This window comes from Mya arenaria, chromosome 14 (assembly GCF_026914265.1).
Source record: "Mya arenaria isolate MELC-2E11 chromosome 14, ASM2691426v1".
Lineage (NCBI taxonomy): Eukaryota > Metazoa > Mollusca > Bivalvia > Myida > Myidae > Mya > Mya arenaria.
The window spans coordinates 13731328-13751033 of NC_069135.1; the positions used below are offsets into that span (position 1 = coordinate 13731328).

General features: G+C 35.4%; 1 protein-coding gene across 3 annotated transcripts; it reads right to left on the bottom strand.

The window, feature by feature from the left end:
• Nucleotides 1-445: 445 nt before the first annotated feature.
• LOC128218132 (betaine--homocysteine S-methyltransferase 1-like) lies at nt 446-13435 on the bottom strand. 3 transcript variants are annotated; one of them, XM_052925684.1, is made up of 10 exons: nt 13366-13435; nt 11636-11744; nt 9281-9395; nt 4935-5125; nt 4507-4701; nt 2194-2305; nt 1794-1969; nt 1329-1410; nt 952-1129; nt 446-791 (listed from the first exon to the last, which is right to left on the bottom strand). In XM_052925684.1, the coding sequence occupies exons 3-10, from the start codon at nt 9294-9296 to the stop codon at nt 686-688; spliced, it is 1056 nt and encodes a 351-aa protein (XP_052781644.1). In that variant the 5' UTR covers nt 9297-9395; nt 11636-11744; nt 13366-13435; the 3' UTR covers nt 446-685. The 3 variants fall into 3 exon arrangements, with proteins under 3 accessions (XP_052781644.1, XP_052781645.1, XP_052781646.1); XM_052925685.1 differs by lacking the exon at nt 13366-13435 and adding an exon at nt 13240-13327; XM_052925686.1 differs by lacking the exons at nt 11636-11744; nt 13366-13435 and adding an exon at nt 10758-10871.
• Between the last annotated feature and the right edge of the window lie 6271 nt (nt 13436-19706).

Below are 19706 nucleotides of genomic sequence, written 5' to 3' on the forward strand. Positions count from 1 at the left end.
ATCAAAATGAATTTAAGATCGGCCGATAGGAACTTTAAAATGATATTTATTACGCAAAAAGAATACCTCGGATAGATTGATTGTGAATTGCATTTAATGCTGATATGGACATTGTATTATGTATGTTATGATGTTTTGGATGAACTATTCACATTTTAATCCTGATTAAGTTGTTTACTGTGTCGCTGATTGATTCTGCTGCTGCTGATGCTGCTGCTGCTGTTGTTGCTGCTGCTGCTGCTGTTGCTGCTGCTGCTGCTGCTACTGCTGCTGCTGCTGCTGCTGCTGTTACTGCTTATACTGTTCTTTATGACGACGACGATGACGTCGGATGATGACGATGATGGAGATATATGCTCAAAATAATGGTGATAGAAGTTTTTAGCGCAGAACGGTGCTACGTGCATGAAAGGTCTGAACAATCAAGGCAAACGATTTGCATGGGTCAGGTAATAGAAATTTATTTTTCAAAAAGATACACGATACAAGAATCTTTATTTAAAGTCGGGTATTTGTCTAGAAGAAACATGAGCTCAATGAGCTATTATCTGACGGGAGAATGCTCAAATATCGTCACTAAACTATCGAATAATAAATTGTGGCGAACGCGTATACACGCAAAACCCTTTTATTTGATGCAATAATTTTAGCACACCATCATTAACGAGAGAGCATCTAAATGTATCTAGTCGAAGTCGCCTCCCTTCGAGGCACGGAGCCCCTCGGTAAACTCCTTCCGGAAGCGAGACTTATCCCCGAACATGTAGTGCTGGGACATGTCTGGCGTATACCTACAAGAAGAAACTCTTTACGTGGCATACAAGTGTGACAGAGGTATATTGTGTGTCCGGCATAACTATATGGATAATAATCACCTACTTCCTATCAACGGATGGTTATAGGTATTTATTAGTTATAAAACAATCTCGCTAATATAACTTTTACACTTACTTGCTGGCTGGCGGCGTACGTTCGTACACCTCGGCAACGATTCTTGTTAGATGGGCGGAGTTTCCGCAGCACAGGCCCACGTACTGGACGCCCAACTTCCGGCACGCATGTGCAAATTCATCAATCTGTTGACGGCTCGTCTGGCAAGCGCACAAATCCAGCGGAAATGCGCGATTATCTGTTGCAAAGACATTTCTCACACAAACTGCACTTTGTTTCCCTTTTGCAAAACTATTGTATTTTGTTTTTATGTCGGCAATATAATGTACAAAACCAAATTGAGCCTTGCATGTTATATTTCAACACGGTACGTGACTTAATTCAGATAATGAGATTAGCGATTCATTAAAACTGTTGTATTTCCTAACTGAACTCACTTGTTCCGGGGACGGTGAGCGACTGAAAACAGGGCTGCTCGGGTGTAGTCCGGTAACACACAGGCAGGGCCGCGAATGGTACCTATATGAAAAACACGAATATTTATTTTATTTCTTTTTTAATTTATATAGTGGCTGATTTTAACATCACGTTCTGGCGTGTTGGCGCCAACGATATATATAAAAGTCTGATAATTAGATTTCTGAAAACCAAGCTTATCGGACCATTCTTTAGCAATGCAGCTCAATCATATTATAAGAGTCACAAAACACATCTTATACGACAACGTGTGGGCTACCTTCAAAACTACGTCGTGCAATAAAAGTTTAAAGTGCAATCTCGCAAATAATTGATACACTGAACTACAATTTTCACGCGTATGTGTAGCTACGTACAGAATCGTCATGTTTTACACTTTAATGGCACATAGAGTTTTTTTCGTATAATAAATACCATTCCAGTACCTTACACAGCGGCTTGATATCCTGTATGAATGGCAGCATGGTTTCTGGTCCGCGACCGCAGTTGAAGCCGACGACGGCGGCCCCGGCAGCCTCCAGGGCTAGCACCGTGTCCTTGACCTTGACTCCGTCCAGCATCAGATCCCCTGTCCCCAGGGACAAGGTGATCACCGCAGGCACTGACAATCAGAGTGCATGCAAATTTGGGATAAGGACAAAACATAGTTGTATGAATAACGAAACCACAGTTCATGTTGTATGACCTACATTTTACCAGATGTAAGATTATTATTAATGGTGGTCGATTTTTCTTATAAAATGTTTGTTCATAAAGAAAAGAAACTACACATTAACTGTCAAAAACTACTCTGCATAAATGTAATATCCACTTCGTGTAGCCTACCGTTTCCGTACTTCTGTATACAGCGGAGCGCCATCATGGATTCGCCATAGCAACAAAACGTTTCCCCCACGATATAATCTGCACCCAACTCAACAGCCAGCTCTATCTGCTCCTGTAGGAAGATCATACTGTGAAACAGGTTAGTATTTGTACACACATATAGTTGTTTAAAGCGTGTTTGAATTCGTACATACCTTTCTTTATTTAGCCGTCTCGTTTCGAAGAACCTAACAAATTAGACTTTCCAATGCTAATTACAAAAACTTGTCTGTCTTGTTAAAACCGGTTTTCAACCAAAGTATTGGATTACACGACAGCATGACCTCTAAACGCCAGCTCCACCACCTTACGGTGGTGCAAAGAAAAAGAGCTGTCGACACTTCCGTGGTGGAGCTGTGCCCTATGTTTTCATGAACAAACATAGTATTATTTATATTCTATTTGATAATTTCATTTAACGGACATATTTCCAAAATCGGGGATCGTACCGTGTAAGAACACTTTTACTGTAGGCTGGTTACTATTTCGTTTCAATATTGTGCAAACTGTGGTGCCAGGAGCTTTTCTCCCGAATCGGACTTGTGCATATTTTGAGATCTGATTGCATAGCAAGTACATTTCGGTGCTTACACACCCCGTAAGAACATTCTCACGCATGCAAACATAACTGTTATGTACAGTACCTATGCCGGAACACAACAAAACTGATAAGCACTTCTTAAAAAGGAAAAATGCACATATTTATAAAAGTGGTAGCGCTGTTGCCTTAGTGATGGCGCTGTCGAGTAGTGGTGGCGCTATCGAGTATTAAAAAAGTTAACGCTTTTGGAATGAATACAAAAGTTGCTATGTTTACCATTCATTGAACATTATGCTGATTATGAATACTACATCAGTGTGTGTATACCATGTGATAAATTACGTCATATATGCTACGTTGGAAGACAATAGTTTGCTTAAAATGAAGACTTAAATCAAAGATAACTTTTCTTTTACAACACCATTTGAAATGAAACAAAGGGCAGTCTATGCCGCTTAAAGAGTCCCGCATTTGTTTTATTTCCGAAATTTGATAAAGTCATTAGTTTCATCAAACACTTCGACAAACCTCTTGCCAAAATCATGTTTTGACAGTGCTTTGACAGACGGCCGTATTCACAGTTACTTGGTATTTGGACTGCATTTTGTCCAGTCGAGCTACCTGATTCGAGCGATTGGTCCCTAGGTTGATCTCTTGGGCTGAGAATTATAAAAAATGTGTTTTAGTACTCTATGATACACATAATAAACAAATAATCCACTTTTGGTCGTTAATTTTACATATTAAATATTGTAAAATTTCATACAATCTTATGTTAAGATTGTATGAAATTTTAAAATATTTAATAATGTGTATCATAGAGTACTAAAACACATTTTTTATGATTCTCAGCCCAAGAGATCAACCTAGGGACCAATCGCTCGAATCAGGTAGCTCGACTGGACAAAAATGCAGTCCAAATACCAAGTAACTGTGGCCGTATTGTAAAAAGGTTTGTCGTAGTGTTTAAAGAAACTAAACTCTCAATCAAACTTTGGTAAATGACCGAAGGCAGGGCTCTGTTAGCGGCATAGACTGTTTCATTTAAAATGGTGAAGAAAAAGTGAAGTTATCTTTGTTTAAAGTCTTTTTTCAAATCAAAATATTGTCTTCCAACGTAGCATTTATGACGCAATGTATCACGTGGTATACACACACTGTACTTGCGGAATCAAAACTCTTCGCAAACTACCTTAACCTTACTGAAAACTATTTTGAAAACAAAAGGCTAGGTGCTGTTAATTTTACCATAGAACTATAAGTATCTATAAGTATATATAAGCAACAGCGCCACCAGTTTTATAAATATGTGCATTTTTTCCTTTTTGAGAAGTGCTTATCAGTTTTGTTGTGTTCAGGCATAGGTACTGTACATAACAGTTATGTTTGCATGTGTGAGAATGTTCTTACGGGGTGTGTAAGCACCGAAATGTACTTGCTATGCAATCAGATCTCAAAATATGCACAAGTCGGGAGAAAAGCTCCTGGCACCACAGTTTACACAATATTGAAACGAAATAGTAACCAGCCTACAGTAGAAGTGTTCTTACACGGTACCACATTCTCCGATTTTCGAAATATGTCCGTTAAATGAAATTATCAAATAAAATATAAATCATACTCACGTTTGTTCATGAAAACATAGGGCACAGCTCCACCACGGAAGTGTCGACAGCTCTTTTTCTTTGCACCACCGTAAAGTGTGGAGCTGGCGTTTAGAGGCGTGGACAGACCTTAAACATTTGCTCTGTGATCTTGTGTGACTCGGGGTCTCCGGCCACGTAAACTGCCGAGTTACAAATGTTGCCGGCCATAAGACAGTCATGCTGGTCCGCTACCTCCCGCGCCATCTGCAGGGCCACGCGGTTCATAGCCTCAAGGTCGCCCTCCCGCCCAATCGTTCGCAGCTTTTCCCGGTGCGTGTAGTACTAATGACAAAAAGAAATTCTCCATGATCTATTTGTTTAAGTTATGTTGATAATCATTAACATTTATACATGTACATAAATTCCATTTTTTGTTTGTTTCTGAAATGTACCGGTTTACTAAACATGTGATGAGACACCTGTTATATCTGTAAGCAAATAAAGCAAATAGAATCAGTTGATAATATTAATAAAGGTAAACGGTTCAATATAAAACTACACTATTTAGTATTTACCGTAAGTGCAAGAACAACGTCACTTCCCGCATGCACAAACTCTTCGTACACCTGACGGACTATTTCCGGATGTTCCAGAATAACTTCCGGTACATAGGCTCCGGCCTGCAGATATCCTCGCCGCTCGAACTCGAAAATATATCCCTCCGCGACTACCAACGTTCCACCATTGGCAAGACGCTCCAACAAGCCTGGACGGCCATAGAATCTTTAAATGTTATATTTCTTTTGCATTAACGCTTTATTAATATATAGTCGCATACACCTAGGTATTTGCTTTATTGTGTTGCTTTTGGAAAAAAGTTATTTACATCTAAATGAAGCTTCGGTGACGCGCAAAAATGTTGCAATAGTATGTCATAGATGGCAGATCACAGTTATCCGTATCATATCAGTATTTATTTTTTCACATTTACGAGGGATACAATGGTAAAATACATAAGATTTTCTAATGGCATAGAAATAAATTCTTCGACGAATGATAGCTTAGTGTGATAAACTCTTCATAAGTCCTTGCGACATGATGTATAACTGAGGTATATCCGTACTTTGCCGAGTCTGATTTGTTTTTGTATTATATAATATGAAGGGAGATGCAAAGCCAGATACTACGTGACCACATTCAAAATTAGATATTGTGAATATTGTTAATGACTTAAAAACCATGCTTTGCATTCATGACGTCCACGCTTAACGTCAACTTCCGTCAATGCCAGCTTGTATTTTGAACGGTGAAATTGGTAGATATTTAACGACTGTATTTAACATACACCGTGGTAAATAGCCATGTTCAAACAACATGTTATGTTGATAGATATGGCTTCTACGCGAGATCACTAGATTTCCGAAATTTCTGCGAATGCTTTGTCCCTTCCGAAAATGGTTTGATTGTTTTGTATAATGGAAGGGCGGGATTGACTATTCTTTGAAGAACTGACTTACAAGAATCTGTTGACTCCAATATTTTTAAACGGAATTTAAATCTTGAATCATGTATTAGCCCATTCCTAACAAAAACTTTTCGAGGTCGATCTGTTGTTTGAACGCCTTTCTACTGAACACATATATAGCAAAATGAGGGTCTATAATACAGAAGGCTTACAGAGTCAACAGGCAGCGAATTTTTTTAAGGAAATAGAGAGTCCGACAGAAGAGCAATTACACGCCTGCTGCTTCAATAGAAAAAAGAAAGATAGAAGATTAAAATGTTAGCAATAAGACGAGGAACAGGCTGTTAAGGTTATACAACCAACCATGCCACAGTGCTAAAGTTTGACCTGAAGAATCCAGACTGCTTAATGGAATCAGTGAAATGGTGACGTTGCACCATATCGTGGCCTACTTTAAGAACGATGGATAATTAAAACATCAGTAATGTTGATGTAAGTGATGACATGTCACGTTCTTCGAGCACAATACGTGTTTTTTTGGATCATATAGTCCCGCTGATGAAACTAATTTAATCTAAAATGAAGGTACATTACTGGACAGACTCGTCCTCAAGTCAATACAGAAACAAGTACATCTTGCACACAGTAGGAAACCATCAGATGACCTATAATCTAGTTGCCAGATGGAAAAAAATATTGGGCACGGTCATGGCAAAGGGCCATGCGACGACCTGGATGGTACTGTGAAGCGAATGGCAGATGAGAAAATAAGACAATGCACCACTGCTTTTCAATATGCAAAGGACTTTTGCAACTGGGCATACATTTAAAGCTTGAAGAATGTCAAATTTGTTTCTGTGGGCACATTTGAACCACAGGCCAAGTAAGATCGGACTAAGACAAAGCCACTGAAAGACATAATGCGACAACATCCTGTTGGAATGATCAACGATTCTCAAAAAATCAAATACATACATTCATCTTTCAGTAGTAGCCTTTGCTTAAGGGTTTCTTACAGTCATCATGTGATATCACACATTTGTCTCTGTGAATGGTGCAGAAAACGGATTAATTAAGTGTAGGGCTTCAAACAGCATGAGCACAACAAAAAATGGCCGATATTGCTTCAAGCAGCGAAAACACAACTGCGAACCCGACCGATATTTCAGACTTAATGTCTGCAGTCTATGAATGATGTTGTTATATCGGAGAAATCGTCAAAATATATGAGACTGAAAGGGAAATTGGAGTGTGAAATTCATGGTGAAGCCAAAATCAATGTACAAATGACCGCATTCAGAGGATCGTATTTGGTTAAAAACGGATGATATAATATGCACAGTGAAATGAATAGCTCCATCTGGGATGTCGAGGTGACTTTTGAAACTATTTCTTTAAGAGGAGGGGATGATAAAGGATTTGTTGAGAGTTTATTCGATCATATGTATTGACTCATTCGAAGTGAAAACTATCATTGGACGTGAACAGGATGATGGAGAAAACGTTTTAACTGAGATTTAAGTGAAGATAGTGACGCCATGTGTTCTCCTATTATTTTTAAACGATTTAATGAGATACTCAAAATGTATCAATTGCTAAATTTCAATTTTCCTTATACCAATTGGTAATATCAAATTCATAAATAAATGTATTATATGGCCAAGTAAACTATGGTACATACAATACTAATTTATGTTCGTATTTTTATCAGCAGCTACTATATTGTCATATGTATTTTTAATTCAATGAGCATGCATTTTCTCCCGCCTCAGATAAGTAGATCCAATAATTTAACCTTGCTAGATATTCTACGGGCGAAGATAAAAAGCCCGTATGGAACTCCTTTTTAATGGTCACCACATTGTAATTAACTCCCTTATTGAAGACTGTCGTCTGTAAGAGCAAGGAAACCTTGTCTTGTGGCAATATTTAGAACGCTTATTAATTATTTCTCGCTTCAAATGTCACCATTAAACAGTTTTCACGCACCTTTCAAGACATAATGCCAAACTCTCCTTAGAACTTTTTAATAACCGAATTGACTATAAACATAATCTGAATCACTGCGCGCATATCCACGGTAACCACGAATACTCGCATATCCATACGTAATTATTTTCACTAAGCACAAAAGAGTTCCAGCAAAAAAAACATTTTTACTTCATTTTGTTTAACTGAGGTGGGAGAAAAAGCATCTACCATAGCCGCTCGTGTAAGATAGGTTCATCCCGACCCTCGCGCAGGGTGTTTTTCGGAAACTCGGTAAACCTCGTTTCCGAAAAACACCATACGCTAAGTTCGGAATGAACCTATCTTACACTCTCGGCCATGGAATATACTTATAATCTCATACACATTAGTCTGAAGAAAGTTTGCATATGGTTAGTGTTCATGGTTTGTTTTAAACATTTTGAAATAACCATAATACAATTACATGTGTACTTTCACATCATATTCTGCAAAACAATACCTCAAAATGTAATAATAATTTTCTTAAATGTATGTATTTCTAGGTAAATATATCACCACAAAGAGGGTTGATTCCGCAGTATTGTGTAAGGGGAAACTGCAGGGACAAGACCTGTTTTATGCACAGGGTTAACGCCAAAGACATATAACAAGACTATAGGATGCAAAGTATTTATTTGGTGCGCTTCCAGTCACGGATCTATGTAATTGTTACATTTTCATCTTCACATGCGAATCCATGAATACTTAGTACTCCGCTGTGTTTGTTATGTTAGACAATTTTGTTCGAGTCGGCTTTTAAGGATAAATACCAATAACAAAGATTGGTTGTAAAGACATTATTTAGTCATGATCCTCGGCACCCCAGCGTATCATAACCTATGTCATATAGGTTATGATACGCTGGGGTGCCGAGGATGCATTTAGTGAGAAAGCTAAACACTTGTGTAAATGATAACCATGCCGACATGTGTCAACATTGACAATGTGACTTGTTGGCTCACATATCTACACACAGTAAAACTGCGGGGATATATTCCATATTATGCATGCTCTTCTCTGTCGGAAAACAGTACAGATTTTTCAAGTGAGGTTATTTAAGCGGTCGTCTCTAAATTAACCTTCAATGGAGGCGTCTATATTTGGCCTTTACTGTAACTTTTAAGGTTTTAAGATGATTAAATAGGTGTATGCATCCATCCTATTTAGTAGGTTTAAAGTTTATTAGTTCTGAATAGATAGTCATGATTATCAGCCTCTATTAACCCCTTCAAGATAGGTACCGTTATAAATAACTAGTACCCTGAATAGCCATTTTATTTGACTCACAACATCATCAAATGTGTGTCACTTGAAACTGATAGATATTTGTTTTTAAAATGTAGACATTTTAACGCGTTATGTCGCACGACAATTTTTACCGCGTATATTATTCAAAAGCCTTATATTAATTTAAACAAACTAAATAATTTAAAAAAAAAACATTACCTTTTTTAGACGTCATCGACTTGACGGTTGACACGAATAAGCGGTCGTTCCTTACTTACAGTCCTTCATATACACACGTTCCTCCAATTCTCTTATCTTTATTGTCGAATTTATTCTGAAATGTATAAACGAACACATGATATGAGTGTGCAGTTTGAATGATGATTTGTCATTAAGATCGTTCGCTGTATTTGTATGTAGAGCTTTTGATAAAAGAAAGCGGTTTACTTTGTAGCATAAACATGTTTTTAGATGGTATTCAATTGTGTGAACGTCTTCTGAAAAGTAATAAAGATTGACATGTCAAGGTCTTATTTACATTCATTTTCTTTAGAAACAAATTCATTACAATATACTATCAGTGTGTGTATACCACGTGATAAATGACGTCATATATGCTACGTCGGAAGCCAATATATTAATTCGATTGAAGACAAAGATAACCTTTCATTTACTTCACCATTTAAAATGAAACATAGCGCAGTCTATGCCGTTACGGAGCCCCGCCTTCGGTCTTTTACCAAAAATTGATTTTTAGTTTAATTTCTTTAAAGACTTCGACAAACATTTTCACAATACGGCCTACTGGCGGAGCACTGTCAAAACATTTTTGGACACAGGTTTGTCGAAGTGTTTGATGAAACTAATCACCTTATCAAACTCCGCTTAAAAACAAAGGTGGAGCTCTTTAAGCGGCATAGACTGCCCTTTGTTTCATTTAAAATGGTGCAGTAAAGGAAAAGTCATTTTTTATTTAATCTTCATTTTAAGCAATATTCCGACGTAGCATATATTACGTAATTTTTCACGTGGTATTCACACACTGACCATAGTATGTTCTTAAATACTAAAATGTATTTCGTTGCTTTATTCACTCGCCGATCGCCATGCATGGATTAACCGTATTATTTCTTGTCAAGGCTCATTTTGATTTATTTCATTGTATGTAATTATGTTGTTCGGCACCAGTGATGCAAGGGAAACTGGACAATAACATCAGCCAATAATGTTCTGAGATCTTGTTAGATGGCATAATAACCATACGTCGAATTCAAACAGACTTTTAACAAAGTACTGGACAAGATGTACAGTCTTTAATTGGTGAGATTTTCGTATCAGACCGATGCAATTGATACATTGACGTATCCACTTCAGTATACCGGGTGCCATGCGGGCCCAACTACTTATTACACAGCTAAGTTTGTGTGAATATGCGAATTTAGTCGGCTTTTTCGGAGATGGATGGGTGCAGTGATGAAGATCAATAAGAACAACCACCCTTATTCTCAAAATGTAGGTTATATAAGATATTAAATAGGAGTGCTTAAAGCTTGAGTAAATGAAAAAGATACAAATATCTACGGGCATTGAAACTGAGTGGATATCACCAATATATGGCCGCATTTTTTTATCCATTAGACACTTAGTGAAAAGGCATTCATCGAATTCCATCGGTTTATTAAGAGAAAATACTTACGTAAAAATATGTTTAGTATTGTGTGGGCTCGCCCCTCGCGCGATGCCCGTCCCTCTGTCGCGCTTTCCGACGACTCTGCCTCGCCCCAGCACGCTTGATAACTCTTTAATAATTACTAAGGATGGTTATCCCTTTCACTAAGTTTGACCATGCTACTTTACCCACATACCTTATACCTGACACCATTTACAACCTTATTATTGCAAAACAGTGCTTTGTTTATCCTAGAGTTTAACAACGAAAAGTTACATCCTTTAGAAAGAAATAGCCATGCAAACCATGACTTGCAAGTGACAAAAACAATGTCAGACGGATTAACATTTACCAGGTGTGTGCGTTAAAGCCTTAACAAAACGTGAAATCATTAGCTGAAATATCACACGTCTGCATCTTTACGCTTTGCAATCAACAATAATCGTGAATCTCTCTTATAAATGCGTAATTAATAATTTTACGACTCGTTAAATGTGATAAGTTTGAAGTGAACTTTTAATTGCAAAAAATGTGATTTGCAGTAAACCATGCACTATTAAACCAGAGACATTTAATCCGTGGATGCCAAACATGAAATTATATCTACTAAAATAATGAACATTACGACATTTACGACATGAGTTTTTCTATGCTACGTTGCAGATTATAAGCCATTGCATCTGTAATAATTGGTTTACAGCATCACATTCTGCGAAATCACAGATATTATCAAAGAAAATATTAATTAATCAATACGAATACAGTCATTTTAAGGTTAAGTCTACTTGATTAACATTATCCGTATGTGCCAGGGCGCATCAGTATCCTGTACTGGAAGTGTGCAACCCATCCAAAGTCGTCGCATACTTATGAAAAAATCAGATATTGACTTGAGTTGCCATTACATGTGATACAGTATGGCAACGCTGCAGATAATCAACTTCCGACCTTCCGATCTTCTCTGTTCGTCATGGTAGAGTGTAAAGCGGCGGACTTCAGGGATCTTGTTCTTAACTGAAATGGAGAAGAGATAGGCAGTGCTCTTGTTAGTTATGTCCAAGAAAGTTCCAAATAAGCATGATGCTGATGCGTATGAGAAAAAATATGTTGAAAATGAACCTGGTGTGAAACAGGAAACGATGAAAATTATAATGTGGAAAAGTATTTTTTCTACTATATGGGATGACAAGTTTAAGCCATGGCCGAAAATGTAATATAGGGTCATCCCAATCCGAGCGTAGATGTTTTCGCGACAACGTGGTTTACCTAGCAAAAGGCCATGCACGAGGGATGGGGTGAATCATTCTTCAACCAGCCAGCATGGTAGATTATTTTTCTCTCAGCTCAGTTAAACAAGGTAAAGTAAAATCGCTAGAATTCTGTTTTGCGTAGTGGAAAAAAGTTCCATACTGGTACTTTTTATCTATGCTCGTGGGCAAAATTATGATTTGCAGCGAGGCCAAATATTTGGATCTACTTATTTGGGATGAGAGAAAGAAGTATAAGCACTTTGGCGCATCGTCGAAAGACCACAAGGAAAAACCGCACTGAAACGGACCGAAAAGGTAAAGAAACAGACCTTGGCAATGCTTAAATGATAAAGACAACCTCTAACAGAACAAGGCTGTGGCCTGTTAAAGGCTTAATTAAAGTGATACTATTTTCTTGAAATTCTTATCGGCATTCCTGGTTCCAATGCTCAGAAAGGGAGTTCATGTAAAAAAAAATACATTTTACTCGCAGTTTGGTAAAAAACGAATCGAATGAATTAGTAAATACGGGGACACAGAGAGACGATACAGTAAAGAACTGCGAGGCAGAGAACAAAATATGAATCACAGATGCATAGAGGTTTTGTGGCCGAACGTCCATCAGACTATGCATACCAAGTGGTGCGGATGTTAAGCTTGCAATAAAAGGGAAAAAATCTTTAAATTTATATTGACTTACTACATGTTTAAAGGTATATATATATAATGTATTTTAAAATATATATTATAGCATGTGTACTTTCTTGACCAATGTAAGTTGACAATGCCAGTTATATAGAGGATAACTAGCCACGAGTGAATATTTACTGATGGTGTTCATGAGTTGAAATAGTTTGCGATCTTTACTAAACAAACAAGTATACTTTGTTTTATATGTCTAAAGAGAATATTAAATGACAGGTTAGTGTTGTCTTTCAGAAAAGCGCGCCAAATTGTATGCGAACGTCATGTTATTTCGGAAATTATGTTGAATTTGTGTCGCAGTCATGTGCGCGCCGGCGTTTGACTTGAAATTTAGTGCGGGGAAATTTCAAAACAGTGAGTAACCGAAAACATTTGAACAAATTAACGCGAGAGCGCGGATCTTAGTATTAGTGAGCGAAAGTCCACAGAAAATAGCACATGAATTGGATTTAAGAAATAACACTAAAATAGTGTTGAAAATGGATTTTAAGAGGTGCAAAAGTAAAATACACATTAAAAGTTCATCCAGTTTTTCATATGTTTTCAGTACTCACAGAAAAATAATCCTAATCGTACTGTGCAAAATGAAATTTAATGAAGGCACTCCAAAAACGAGAGAGAAAAAAGTGTTAATCCGAACAAGCGTGCATTTTAAGTAAGAAAATAACATTTAACATTACTTGTTCTTGACGAACCTCCACGAAAATGTGTTTTCAAGATTCTTCGTTAAAAATGAGATCTTTATTACGCACCATCAACTCACGATTGAATTACTATGCATTGTCACAAAACTTGTGGTTCCAGTTTATGCACGCTTATTGATAACAAATTTGATAGTTTAGGCAAAGCACATGAGCATGATGAATGTAAGATGCATGATTTAGAAAAAATGGATTTGACAGTCTTCGCTAGATTGTTGGCTAATGAGCTTTATATTACATTATAAGTATTGTTGAATAATTTTGCTTATTTGCCAACCATTTACATTCATCTGCATGAGTTTACACCAATAACACCATCATGAATATTATTGAAATGGAATATGCAAGTAAACATATAAATATGTGTAAGCTCTTGGCAATAAATGCTGTCTGTCTACATATTCCATGTTGCTGTTTAATTAGCTTCAAAACCATTTCAGATATCAAATTCAAACTTCATACATTTCAAAACAGTAACAATACGCACTAGCGGATTTAGAGGGGGAGCACGCGCCGGGTCGTCTAATTGTACTCTTTATATAAAAATTGGATTAAAAAAGGTATAAAATACGCTCATAATGCAACATTTCCGATTACAAATCGTTAATTGTTTCTGGAGGGAGTAACCCCAAATCCCCATGCAAACTGTTTATGCCATATACTTTCGGTTCTGAGGGAGGGGCGCATGTCAAACGGTTGCGCCCGTAAATTATAGCCTCCTTTAACGCCAAATCTTAGATCCGCCTACTCATACTCTCTTTAATTTGACAAGTATTACAACTTAAACTTGACTTTTGTCAGATTGCTTGCTCTTTGAAAACTAATTGAATGTGCCTAAAAGCGTCAATAATTATAATTAAAGCAGGCTTCATGTATGAAAAGTACCAGAACAATAACTTTGTGGTCCGCTTTTCCGGAATTGTCTCCATTGAGATAAAGTTTAAAGCATATTAATTAACCTTTCACCAGAAACTTTGAAAAACGTCTCTTTCGTGTTTATTTTAAATAATTGCGCATGGTTTCTATAACATGCAAACAGTTAACCTATGAATTGGTAAGGCTACTGCTTAATTCCAGAACATAATTGAGAAGGTATGTGCTGCCATCCCGTGTGTTTGAAGGTACGTATTTATATAGAATAATCATATATGCATCCTTGTACAACCAGGAGGAAAAAATTAAAATGGTAAATAGTTTGTATACAACAGCAATAGCAATAACTGCTGTTGAAGATTGTTCTTTGCGGTATCATAATGCAATGAATCGAACGAAAAGTCCTTTGTATATGTAGCAGTATCGTTAGTGTATGGAAACGGTCTTTAAGGGGCTATTTCATGGATTGCAAAATACACTTTTTACGGAATATTTATTTTATTACGACATAAAGTGTGTCTAATCATTAGGAGTGTTAAAACTAAGATACTGACGGCTGGAACCCTTCAACAAACGGCTTAATTATGCACTTTACAGTTAAAAGTTTTGGGTTCAGTAGAAGTAAGTATTCCAAACGGTGTAATCGTATATATGTAGTAATTTTTTCATAATATGATGGACCTTCTAACACACAGGTCCGTGGTAATATAAATATTCCGTAATTTTGTCAACAACTAACAGTTATGTTGTTTACGAATCGTAGCTACTAGGCCATTTCCGGCCAACTTCATTAGACGCGGCCCGAGGTTTTCATAGTTGAACGGAAAGGCAACCATTACAGAATATTAAAGGGCTAGTTCTTGGTCTGATTTGTTTTTTAAAAGTTAAATGTAGGTAGGTCAATTTCAGATGAAGGCTGCGAGGTAGTTCAGACTATTGAAAATCCGACACCCCTCTCTAGGTGACTATTGTCCGATATGTATTCGCTTTGTTAACAAATAAAAACAAAGTGGATTAAAAATAATTAAACTTCGGATTTGTGTGAAAATAATATTGCATTTTGTTTGTATTTGTTATTTGTTCAAAAAAAGCATTAGAGGCTGGGATCATCCGCCTTTTCTCAACTAAGTGTTTGAGTGCACAAAGTTTTTTTAGTTTTAGTTTTATTAACAAATACAGTAGACAATATGTCCATGAGTATACATTTACAAATAGAGAATTATATGCATGTAAGTAATCAAATGGTCAAATAAATCACCAAAGATCATATAAATAAATATTCATGTTTCATGTCATAATAGAGACACAATATAGCATTATGTACATGTATATGACAGCGAGAGATCATTGTGTACATGAAAAACACATATTATTCATAGTAATAATGGTATTGGTTTCTAACATTAAATGCCTTATGTATATACATAGCTAAATTTCTATTCACTTTAACATTGTCCGATTGCATTAACTCAACAAACTTTGGTACATTTGGTCTAGTCCAATAATATTTACTAATATAAGTTTTTCTTAAATCACTATACAATGAGCATTCTAAAATAAAATGAAATTCATCTTCTAATACATAACAACACAAACATTTTCTATCAATATATGGTATTGGGTCAGGTTTGTGCCATCTGCCTGACTCTATTGACAGTCTATGTGAAGAAACTCTCAATCTACACATGTCTTTTCTAAATTTGTACATATTAACATTTGTCAGATAAGGTTGTAACATAAAATTACTAAACATTGTATACGATCTTGCACGAGATGAGTTATTTAATTCTGACATCCAATTCTGAATAAACATATCATTTAGTCTTGTTTTTAACAATGATATAAACATATTTTCATCACCAACTCCTTGGTTTAACCATACATAATGAAAGCCTAGAGATTGCAATAAAGAACACACATCATTTGCCCAAGATTTACAATTAGGTCTTGTTTCAATATAACTACACATATGAGAATACATACCTTTAACATATTTATGAGCATCTAATTTTATAACTTTCAACCAATATCTTATTACATTAACAACTCTCCTAGTGTACAATGTAGTTCTACCAAGTTCGCCATATATAAAGTTATTCTGAGTTTGAATTTTAACACCTAATAATCTTTTGCAAAAATTTAAATGTACTCTTTCTAAAACAATAGAATCCTTTAATCCCCATACTTCTGATCCATAATTTAAAATTGGTAAGATTAATTTATCAAACAAATCTAACTTATTACTAATAGACATATATGGAAACTTAGCTAAATATGAGTTTAACTTGAAAATAGCCTTGGATGCCTGTCCTGCTAAAGTATCAAAGGTGGTGGTGAAGGAACCACCACAGGTAAAAATAATACCTAAATATGTAAAATGTTTAACTATTTCTAAATTGACCCCCTTATAGGAAAAAACAATATTTTTCCTTAACCTGCCTCCCTTTTTAAAAATCATAACTTTAGTCTTGGTAGAATTAACACTTAATTTCCATCTATCACAATACTGCTCTAGTAACAACAAACCCTTTTTTAACTGGTCTTCAGAGTCAGCCATAATAACAATATCATCTGCATATAATAACAGAAACAGTTTCAGCATACCTATATCAATACCATCAAAACCATTTAACATGAAATACTCTTCAATATCAGTTAAATACATAGAAAATATGGAGATAAGCTTTCTCCTTGTCTAACACCAAGCATACATGTAAAGTCATCTTTACTAATAGTATTATGCATTTTAATTCTAGACTTAACAGTGGCATACATAGATTTAATAACATTAAACATATTTCCTCTAATTCCTAACTTCAAAAGTTTATACCAAATGACATCTCTCACTAAAAAATCAAAGGCCTTAGTAAAGTCTACAAAAACTGCATAAAGTCTCTTATTATTTTCTAACAAATAATTTATAACACCATGTAGTACAAAAATATTATCAACTGTGCCCATATTTTTTCTAAAATCAGCCTGAGCCTCAATATATACATGATATTTTTCAGCCCAACAATTTAATCTATTATTTATTACTTTAGTAAACAATTTACCAAATGTACTTAATAATGTAATACCTCTATAATTATTTGTATCATTCTTATCACCCTTCTTATGCAAAGGTACAATAAACCCTTTAGACCAAGCCTCTGGAAAATATCCACAACTCAACAACTTATTAAACAAAGTACATACAACAATAAAGAAATTATTACTATTAATACCATGTTTAAAAAACTCATTTAACAGATAATCAGGCCCAGCAGCTTTACCATTATTTAACTGGTTACATGCCTTAACAATATCCTCATGTGAAAATGGTACATTCAATTCTTCAAACATAATATTCAATTCTTCATTCATATATCTATCATGAAAATACAAAATATCTTCATCAGGTTGATAAAATGTTGAATCTGGGTCATTAATAGCCTTAAAATATTGTAGAAAATCTGCATTTGACAAATTACCACATTCTTCCTTAACAACTGACCCTTTTAACATTTTCCAATACATCTTAGCATTTGATAATCTAACACTTTCTAATTTCTTAGTCTGCATTTTATCATACATACATTTCTTTTTTCTCACAGTACTCTTATAGAAGCTTCTGGATTCTACCATATTCTTTCTTTTTACATCACATGGATAATTTCTATACATGTTTAAATTTTTATAATAACAGTGTTTTAAATTTTTACAACCATCATCAAAATATAAGCCATCATTTGCTCTACATACATGTGCAACATTATTATCACAATATTTTTTAAACAAAGGTGAACATATATCTTCTATAATATTACAGAATGATTTCAAATTGGAATCAATATCATCATTACTATGTGAATTTTCAATGTCATCACACAGTGTTTCAAGCATATGTGTAGTCTCTTCATTATTTAATGTGTTAACATAATCATTCTTTTTGTCATCACTCCACATGTATTTATATGGTATATTATCAACTGTATCATCAATTTTCACATCTTCATTACAAAGACTATTATTACCACAAATTTGTGAACATCCCAAGCTAAAACTAACAACACTATGAACAGACAGAATGTTTGGATCTAACACATTAAAACTCTTTACACAACAGAACATCTTTTTTGAGCATAAAACTAAGTCAATAGTACTGCATCCTGCTGCATTAACAAAAGTATATTTTCCTATATTGGCATCTAATCCAATCCTACCATTTAAAATTCTCAAACCTGATATTTTACAGAAATCTAACATCATATTCCCATATTCATTTACAGTTTTATCTAAATTGCTTCTATGCATATGTTCATCTTGTACATAGTCATCTGGGAAAATATCTTCCAAACAAGTATGAATATTATCATTTAAGACAAAATCTGGCCTTTCTCCAACTCTAGCATTAAAGTCTCCACAAACAAAATATTCACAAGTATTTTCATATATAATATTAAAATCTAAAATATCATCCAAAATCAACTCAAACACTGAATTATCAGTTAAATATTCTCTGCAACTACCCTTAGGAATATTATAAGTCAGACACAATAATACATCATTATCTGTATTTAGTAACTGTCTATCTAATTTAATCCACTGAATACAGTCACTAGTATTTTTGACAAACTGAACATATTTTGATAATTTATTATGTACATAAATCATGCACAAAGGACAGAAGCGTCCTTCAGCAGCTTGTCAGCAGTTAGCTCTTCAGGCGTCAAGCATGCAGCTGAATATCATTCATAATGTCAGAAACTCTGACAAATTATCGTACTGGTGATTTCATTGAACAGCTTAAAGCGTATCAATGTCACTGATGGTTGAGGTTCTTTAACACGTTAACGAATGGAACTATATCAGCTTATGTGTAGGCCGTTAACCCACATCAATTGTGTTCGTATGTACATGCAAAATATAGTTGATGTACACTTGTGAAAAATGATGGTACGTATGTGGCATGCCTGAAGCTAAGCAACAGCTGCTCTGACACCATGAACAGTCACAGACTTGCCGAGAAGGTCTGCTGATCAGTTCTGTTGCGAGATTCTGAACGTTGGGTCAACACTTAATTTAATATTATATAAATTGGAATGACAATAGCCATGTTTGGTGTCAATATGCTGGCGGGAAATGCATTAATGTTGGTGCTGCTGTTTGCAAAGCTTGGATTTAGCTGTGCAAGTTTTGACAGGCCATCTTGTAGGTATCCAGTAAAGTAATTTCCTAACGCCTTAACAAAGTTATTAACGAAAATGTTTTGTCCTATTAAATATGCTATCCAATGCATGTATTTGCGATATATTAGAATTATATTGGCATTGCGTTTAAATATGAAATAAATGTTGATATGAAACATATATATAAGGTGTTCAATGTTATAGATACCTTACGAATCGAAACAGAAGGTATTTCGAATGAACATAGGATAAATTATATTTACAATAGAAAGAAAA

Excerpts from the sequence above, each read along its gene's own strand:
- LOC128218132 (XM_052925684.1), bottom strand. Across the intron at positions 2,306-4,506 it reads TCACAGAGCAAATGTTTAAG|GAGCAGATAGAGCTGGCTGT; the intron begins GTCTGTCCACGC and ends ATCTTCCTACAG. Across the intron at positions 1,411-1,793 it reads ATATCAAGCCGCTGTGTAAG|GTACCATTCGCGGCCCTGCC; the intron begins GTACTGGAATGG and ends TTTTTCATATAG.